At 36.6% G+C, this 8,926-nt stretch overlaps 3 protein-coding genes across 3 annotated transcripts; 2 read left to right on the plus strand and 1 right to left on the minus strand.

The window, feature by feature from the left end:
- Nucleotides 1-3,742: 3,742 nt before the first annotated feature.
- On the plus strand, nt 3,743-4,850 carry Cbr-hot-7 (the record flags this gene model as incomplete). Its single annotated transcript, XM_002631013.1, has 4 exons — nt 3,743-3,829; nt 4,303-4,456; nt 4,501-4,585; nt 4,628-4,850. 4 exons carry the CDS (start codon nt 3,743-3,745, stop codon nt 4,848-4,850), a joined length of 549 nt encoding a protein of 182 aa, XP_002631059.1.
- A 207-nt stretch (nt 4,851-5,057) lies between these two features.
- CBG25596 lies at nt 5,058-5,344 on the minus strand (the record flags this gene model as incomplete). Its single annotated transcript, XM_045242404.1, has 2 exons — nt 5,058-5,223; nt 5,268-5,344. The coding sequence occupies 2 exons, from the start codon at nt 5,342-5,344 to the stop codon at nt 5,058-5,060; spliced, it is 243 nt and encodes an 80-aa protein (XP_045098133.1).
- Nucleotides 5,345-6,521: 1,177 nt separating this feature from the next.
- On the plus strand, nt 6,522-8,464 carry CBG02822 (the record flags this gene model as incomplete). The annotated part of the gene is made up of 7 exons (XM_002631012.2): nt 6,522-6,644; nt 6,694-6,766; nt 6,821-6,960; nt 7,011-7,400; nt 7,446-7,638; nt 7,684-8,123; nt 8,171-8,464. The coding sequence occupies 7 exons, from the start codon at nt 6,522-6,524 to the stop codon at nt 8,462-8,464; spliced, it is 1,653 nt and encodes a 550-aa protein (XP_002631058.2).
- Nucleotides 8,465-8,926: the final 462 nt, after the last annotated feature.

An 8,926-nucleotide genomic window follows, 5' to 3' on the forward strand; every position in this document is an offset into this window, starting at 1 on the left:
AAAAGTGAAAACGAGCGAAAAAAATTTTAAAGTTCGAATTCGCGCGCTTTTACTCACCGGGCGGCCTAGAAAAAAACCTCGTCCCTAAGGGCTTTCAGCATATTTTTCGATGCGTTTTTCTCGATGAAGGAATTTTTTTGAATTTTTTCTTTATTTTTAAGTCAATCTACATGCATTTCTGCACATTTTGATGCAATAAAAAATTTCACCGTACACCACCTTTAAAACGGACCAGAATTGACCTAGTTAAAAAATTCTACAAAATGTCGAAAATGGGGGTACGTGATCCTTACTCGATTTAAAGCCGCTATTGTAATCCTTTTATATTTTGAATATTTTTCCCTACAGTAATCCTTTCATATCTGAATATTTTTCCCTACAGTAATCCATTTTCTAATATTTCCCCTACAGTAATGCTTTATATTTTCAAACACTTCTTCCCTACAGTAGTCTTTTTTTAATCGACTTAAAGTAGATTGACTTCCAATCGTAAAGCTACCAATCGTACAGAACCTCAACCATCTTTACTATTAACAGTCACCAAATTCTGTCTGTGTGTCCGTTTGTTCCCGGTTCCACGACCCTAGCGAAGTCCCCAGTAGACCAAAAATTCTCAAATTTTCACAGATGATCAGAAATAGCAGCGAGATGTTGCCCGTCTATTTTTCATTTTAAAATTTTGTTTCAGACGTCATCTGGAGACATTCCTACAGTGCAACTCTTTAGAAAATTATTTTCACGTCACTTCCGTCCAACCCCTCTATTTTTTTTCTTATCCTCACTATATCTGACAAAAAGATGATTTTGTGGAAATAATTATTTAGTCTTACAAGGGAAGTGTTTTTAGAGGGGCGTTGAGAATTAGCTCAAAATTTGTACAAAGGTACTTTTGAACATGCTGAATACGATTTCAGCAATATCTCGATCATAACCCTAATAGGAACAAAAATATGGACTCTCAAAGTGTTTTCAGTACTAAATTTTGACCAAAAACGTGCATTTTTCGAGCTTTAAAACTCCTTTTCCAGGATTTTTTCAAGCGGGAAACTCTTTTTTGATCATTTCTCTATCATCTTAAATAATTTTTGTACAATTTCAAAAAAAATTTTTTTCGATTTTTTTTTGAAAAAAATCATCATGGGGTACCCCACACTTTAAAAGTGATTTTTCGAGAAATTTTGTTGAAAGTGCAAAAAAGTCCTTCAAACATTCAGAAATGATAGAAACATCATTTTCACAGAATTTGGCAGCTCGATTTCGTCTGTGAGCCCTGATAATTCCCAAAATCTGATAATTGCAAGAAATTTGAAAAACTGTAACTTCTCAAATATTGCTCAAAATCGCACGGAACACACAGAAATATATGAAGATCATTTGGGTGATTGATGTAGTGGTGTTCCACTCAAAAAATAGCATGACGGAGCAATTCCGAGAGTCGAAAGTTTTGCTTTTGGGCGATAGGACAAGTCGAAAAAAACAATATTTCAAAATTTCTTCAAAATTCAAAACGCCTTCTTTTTCACTTTGAAAACGTCGGGAATTCATGAAATAAGTATAATTTGTTATATTTTTTAGGGGACCAAAATGGATATCGAAAATTCGTCTCGAAAAAAAAACAAAAAAAAAGATTTACCACAGTGGGGTTCGAACCACCATAGTCACTCTTAATGAGTCTCCCTCTTACCACACAACACCACACAGCCGATATTTTCCTCTGGCGCGGAGTGCGTATAGGAGAGAGGGGCGTAGTGGAGTGAGGGAGAGGGCGAAATCGACCAAAAATTTTCAGACGAAGATTTTCAGCTTGTTGATGATACTATAACCTAGATTTTTTTGGCATCGTGTTGCGGATATCTCAAACTATCAGTACTGAAATTTTTAGAAAATTCTCAACGCCCCTCTGAAAACACTTCCCTTGTTAGTTTTGAAAGAAGAGAGAAAGAAAAAGTTCAGTAAACTTTAAAATTCTGACTTTCTGAATCCCCTAACTTCTCAAAAACTGAATTTCGGAGATTCTGATTCACGAAATTCTATTATTTTTTCGAAAATGCAAAATTTTTAACCATTTCTATGATTCAAACATTTTGGTTTCACTCTGAAATTCTAAAATTCTAATTCAGAAATTCTGAAAATTGGAAAAACGGGAACTCGAATCTACCGAGATTTGAAACTTCGGGAGTTTTAAAGTTTGAAAATCAGAGAATTCAAATGTCCAATGTTTCGGAAATTCAGAAGTATAAAAATTCAGATATTCGGAATATTACGAAATTTAAAAATTTGAAAGTTAGAACACTCGAAATTTTGAAAATCCAAAATCTCGAAAGCAAAAAACCAGAAAAACCAAAAACTTAGAAGTTCGAAATATCAGAAGCCCAAGTTCGGAATTTAGAAAATTCGGAAATTCATAAACTTTGTGAATCAAAAACTCAGAAATGTGTTTTAGAGAAAATTCTGAAAATCTGATTCGTGTTAAAATTTAAAATTCTGGGAATTTGTGAAGTAGAATCTCAGAAAGTCGGAAATACGGAAACTCGAAAATACGAAATTTCAGAAATTATGAGTTCTGAAATGAAGTATTTTAATAGAAAAATCTTTGAGTTCTAGAATCGCAGTTCCGAAAATCCAGGACTTCTGAATTTCGAAACTTCTGAAAAAATTATGTTGTCAAATTTCAAGGTATTCGGGAAATCAAAACAATTATTAGTTCTAAAAATTTGGAAATTTTGAACAGTTCGTGTCTCAACTAATGTAAGACACATTTCTGATCTACATTTCTGATTTATCTGTCCAAGCCCAAACTCAATCGGTTAAGGCTGTTGTAAGCGGGAACCAGAAGGTTTAGCCCCGAAGGCGCATAAGCGGACTGTCACTCCAGTTTATGAAAGTTGACAACACAATCAACTAAAACTTCCTCTTCATTTGGAGATTCAAATGTTTTTAGTGAAGCCAGGAGACTGTAGCCGCCGACAGGCGGCGGAAATCGACTGGTGATTTCAGATCCTGGATTACTGTACATTCTAGATTACTACATGTACATATCCAAAGACGCCTCATCTTGATTAAAGCCTATTTTCATAAGTTTTAGCAGATTCAGATTGATTTTTTCTTCGTTCCAGATTCAGAATTTCGGTAGCCTCTTCTCCTTCTCCGTTTCACGATTCTGACATATATCGAATTACCAGCAGGTGTTATTTATTTGTATGCAAACTCCACGAACAACATTACGAATCTCAAATGAGCTGATCATGAAAAAAGAAACCGAGAGCCCGCATACGAAATTCATTAAAAATCAGATTTGCTCTAAAGATAAAAAGAAGAAGAAGAAGAAGAGAAGTGGGGGTGTGGTCTTTTCGAAATGAGCTCAAAACGAAGACAAAACGGAAAAGGGTAACGGAAATTCAATGCAACTCTTCTTCTCATTCTTCTTTTTTCTCCAAAAAAATTCACATTTGTCTTCTTTCTTCATTTTCAACTAATCCTTCTTCGCTATTTTCGGCGGCATGTTCCAGATGGACGAATTCAGAATTTCAAATTTTAGAATTCAGAATTCATGTCCCGTGCTAAAAAGAGGAAAGGGAAAAGCATGCATTTCCTTTCGTGTGGCTCTTGAGAGCTGCCGGAGCAGCAACAAAATTTCATTTAGTCTTTTTGTCGAATGAGCTTCAAATTGCTCAAAAGAGCCAACAAAAGAATGCTCATTTCTACTGTTCTGTCAATTTCTAAATTTCAGTTTTCAAATGGAATGATTCGTGAAGTTATAAATGGATTGATGATTATTGGAATGGTATCTGCCAGTTGTTTCGTTTGTTCATCTCCAAATATTGAAAATGTGAGTTTTTCTCGTTTGGAGAGAAAATATGAGTTTTTAGCTTTATGAACTTTGAAGATTTGTGTGTTGAATGTGAAAATCAAGGTTAAGAATGTGAAAGACATTCTTTGAATCTTGTTATAACCTTTGACAAGAGAAGATCTCCATAATTACAAAAATAGAGCTTCAAAATTAAATAGTTTCAGAATACATCTTGAAGCCAAAGGTTTCCAGACTTCCCTTTCAAGTATTTTTTCATAATATTTCATTCCAAAAAAAATTCTTGTCGCCAGTTTCTTTCCAACTACCTCTCTAGTTAACATTTCATTCAATTCGATTACTGGGAAATAGAATAAATAATTGCTCATTTGAAAGGCAACACCACATGTCCAAGGACTCCAGGACTTTATATTTTTTGTTTGCCTCTTTTCTAGAATAGAAATAGAAACCTTCAATATGAATTGAGTTTCTGGACTACTAAAAACTTCTTTCAGCACTATGGATCGTTTTTCGAAAATCCCCGAGAAATCCAACATTCGTATATTGGTCGTGTCATTGACTGTGAAAAGAACGAATTCAAAACTCAGGATTGCTCAGGACCTTGTTTCTCTTTGAATGTTTCCAGTTCAACAATCGACTCAGATTTTGGTAAATATGAAATATTCTGACATTCCCATATTTTCTTTTTTTAGGAACTTCATATGGATGTTCTACAGGAATCATTCCTGACGACGTGGATACCGATGAGAATTGCTCAACAAAAACCATCTCGATCAGGTATGGTTTTCTGTGAATCTAAAAGTGTTCAGTATTTTTCAGGACCTCCCCAGTGTACTCTGTCACGGCAACATTCTGTTTGTGCTCTGAAAACAACTGTAATCCGCCGATTCATCCGATGATAAAAAGCAGATCGAAACCGTTGAAAAGTGTTGCGGGGAAAACTGTCTATGCTGCGAATCAGGAAGAATTGAGCAACGGATATTACACAGTTTTAAAGTTGTCTGTAATAGTTATTTTTACTTTAATTCTAGCGCTGAAATGAAATAAATTAGTTTTTTGCCGCACACAACAAAGTTCATGTCTGTAAAAATTTGAAAAAAATGAAGAGATTAGAAAAAAAATACAGTTAAGGTGCAAGGCTGGTCTGTTTTTAACGGTGATTACGGGTTATATAATAATATTTTTCCAAAGGGGTAAATAGTGAAACAAGTAAAGAAAGTGTACAGTAAACGTAGTTAACAGAACATTATTACATATCTAGGGACAAGTATTTGTCATATTTGTTTTTCTGAAGATCCGCTGGTACAACAACTACTTCATAAAGTATCTGTCTGCCATGGTTCTTCAGAAAGTGCGCCACAATATGGCGATTTGATGGAACAGCTTTCATGCGGAGAATTGAATCTTCGTAAAAGCTGGAAACTTTGTAATAGTTTTAGGCATCTTAAAGCTGACCTACATCAACATGTCCTGATTTTCGGTTTCGTAATGCTCCAATGTACATACAACGGTCCAGAAGTGAAGCTCCGATCCCATATTGACAACTTGTTCGCTCCAAAGCAGGCCTTGTAACGTGCGATAAAGACCTACTGATATTTAAAAAAACAGGCAAAATCTCAACAAATCGCTTCTGGTCCATTCCTGGAAACTTCTGGAATGTTCTCGAATCTTTTTTTTTTTGAATTCCCGCTAAAAATGAAAAATCCGGAAAATTAGCAATTTTTTTCGAGAAAACTTATTTTTAATCAGATTCTTGCGAAATTTTCCGATCTTTTTAGGTTTTCTAGCTATTTGACAAAGATTCTTGACAAAGATTCTCGATTTTTCCGGTTTTTGTCCGAAATTTACTGGAACGCTATTCGTGAAGATTACAGTAGATTACTGTAAAAATTTCCTTTCGTAGTTTTTTCTGTGCTATTTAGGCTTGTCGCTTCGAGTTTGCTACCGTATTCAGACTGCAAAAAATACACTCTATCCTTTTTTTCTCAGACAGCGATAATAGAAGGTTTACTGCAGTAATCTACAGTAATCTCCGCGAACACCATTCTGTCAAATTTCAAACAAAAAATTCGGAAAAATCAAAAAGAATTTTCAAAAATAGCTGAAAAACCAAAAAGGTCTAAAAATTTGTGCAAAAAGATCGGGGGAAAATCAGTTTTTCCTCTTTAGAATTTGATTTGAAAGGGAAATCCATGCCTTGCAAAGAGTGATAAATACCTACTGATATTTGCGGTTACATAGTGAGATAATTGAAAAAATTTTGCGAGTGAAGGGTCCACCAGTACTTTCAGCCCACTCTCTAGACAGCATTATTTTCCTTGAGTCAGAGCCTGACAATCTTTTTAGCCGTTGATCCCAATCCTTTCTGCCCTCGAATCCCCCAAAAAGTGTGCAACTTTTCGCCTTTCGCCACTTTCCGTTTGCTCACCTGTATCACACCTAAATGTTAGTTGTGTCAATGTTCCATCCTGAGCACTTTTTGAATTTCTCTCTTGATTTTTCCCCCAATTCAATGAGGGCTCTACTATTTCTAATCCTCCTGTTCTTCATTCAAAAAATCGAGTCACAATCTTGTAAGAACAACGAGAAGTACTGCGATGAAGTATTGGCAGTGTCTGTTATAAGATACAGTTCCCTGGAATACAAATGTCAGTTTCCGGTTTTCCTCGCTAAAAGGGACATTTTGAAATTGGATCCGACTGTTTATCTGACTATGAAGATTGGGGACTACTGTCAAAGGACGTGTTGTTCCTTTATTCAATCAACCACTCCTTCCACGGCACCATCTACTACTCCATCGACAACTCCGTCCACTATCCCTACCACAACTGCATTCGTATGTTCCTCAAAATGAACTCTGAATTCTTCCCTTTTCCAAATTTCAGAGAACTTCTTTGGAAAAGTTCAACGACGCAATGAATAACGACGGCGCATTCAAATCACTCATGGATGTAATTAGTACGGAAAAAGAATCAAAAATCCATGTCCTTGTCCATTCCGTTTTTTTTTCAGATTTTAACTCTTCCGCTTCTGAAGGTCTCAAAAGATTCAGAGTGTATTCTGATGCAAAGAAAGAAGTGGATGAGCATAACATTATGTACACTTTGGGAATGACTAGTTATAAAATGATAACTAATGAGTTCTCAGTAGCGGTAAGAACTACTGTATTAATTCTGTAAGTAGTAGTTCGAATTTGTTTCAGTTATCCGGAGAAATCGCTCCTCTCACCCTCAATCTAGATGCTCTCACTCCTACAGTAATCCCCGCCACGTCACCATCGCCAATCCGATCTAAAAGACAAACAACGGATAGTGTTGACTGGAGACCGTATATGAAACCTATTCTAAATCAATTGACGTGTGGCGGCTGTTGGGCGTTTTCTATGATCGCAATGGTCGAGGGATTCTTTTCGATTCGAGGATACGATCCATCAAGTCTCTCAGTACAACAGCTTCTGAATTGTGACACTGCCAAAGATTTGACTTATGGATTGGCAAATGTTGGATGTAAAGGAGGATATTTTCAAATCGCTGGGACGTATATGGAGAGGACTGGAGCCAGAAATGCAGAGGATATCCCGTTTGATATGGATGTGAGTTACATATTCTGAATGGTTTTTTATTGTTTCAAAGTCTAGGATTCTTCTTGTGACTCCCCATATTTTCCTCCTGTCGTCCCTACGATTCTGTTGTTTGATGATGGCTATATATCTGGAAATATATCATCTGATCAGTTGATTACAATGGAACAAAATATTGAAGATAAAGTCAGAAAAGGCCCAATTGCAGTTGGAATGGCAGCTGGACCAGACATCTATAAATATTCTGAAGGTTTTCTAACATTTTTAGACATTTTTTCAAATCCTTTTGTAACAGGAATCTACGATGGTGATTGTGGAACTTCCATTAATCACGCTGTAGTGATCGTCGGATTCACTGCTGACTACTGGCTCATCAGAAACAGCTGGGGGTCCACGTGGGGAGAAGAAGGATACTTTCGGGTCAAACGAACTCCCGGAAAAGATCCTTGTCGGTTGTACAGTTATTGGTCACAAGCTACCGGAGTTGGTGTCAATGAAACTTACGTTCCACCGAGAGCTGGTGGAGGAGAGTTTGTGATTCCGACGACAAGTCCCCCAGTGGTTCCAACAATGGAGAGCAGCAGTGCAAAAAACGATGAAAATTTGGATGAGTGTAGGGATGGAATGTGTGAAGAAGATTGTGGATGCGAATACGATGATGATGAAGATGAAGATGATTATGAAGAGGATGTCGAGGGGGACAATGAACAAGTGGAGGAGGCGGAGGAGGAGACGGTACTTGAACTATGAAGTTTCTCATTTTTGAACACTGATTTCTTCAGATCACTTCAACTACGGATTCATCATCTTCTTCTACTACATCAGAGTCAACCACTACTTCTTCAACGTCTTCAACGACAACTCCAACCACGTCTTCTAGTACAACGACTCCGACAACGACAACTTCTACAACAAGAAAATCCATAACGACAGTGACTAGAACTCCACTGAAAACTACTAGAACTAGTCCGACTACTACTAGAAAAACCACGACTACAACTCCGAGACGTACCACCACTTCACGTAAGACGCTCTTCGACAGATGGTCAGATGGATGGAACAACTTCTGGGGTTAAAGCCTAATTGTTTCCATTTGTGTAGTTTGAAGGAAGCCGGATAATAAACTATTTGAGAGAAAGATTTAAAATCATTTTTTTGATGAGCAAGGTTTTTTTTTCAGAATAGCGTTGTTGCTATCACACTTTCAGGGCTGTTTCTTTTTCTTCTGGAATCACCCGCCCATACTGTAAAACCTAAAACTAAATTGGAAAAGAAAATTCTGTAAATTTCTCTGTTATTTACTTTGGCTAATGTTGAAAGAAGAATATTCCGAAGAAACCTCTTAAAAATGTATTTTTCTAATCCTTCTTCTATAGGTTTTACTATAATCAACTGTTTTTATACCCACCGTTTTAAATATATCTGAAATTAGCCACATTTGTGAGACTCTACCGATTCCGAGGAAGGGGTTGTCTCCGAGGAACCGATTCCGAGGAAATCGGGGTGGATTTTACTTTGCAACTGCCGCACGGTTCAAC

The sequence above is a fragment of the Caenorhabditis briggsae genome (assembly GCF_000004555.2).
Source record: "Caenorhabditis briggsae complete genome, chrII, whole genome shotgun sequence".
NCBI classification, from domain to species: Eukaryota; Metazoa; Nematoda; class Chromadorea; order Rhabditida; family Rhabditidae; genus Caenorhabditis; species Caenorhabditis briggsae.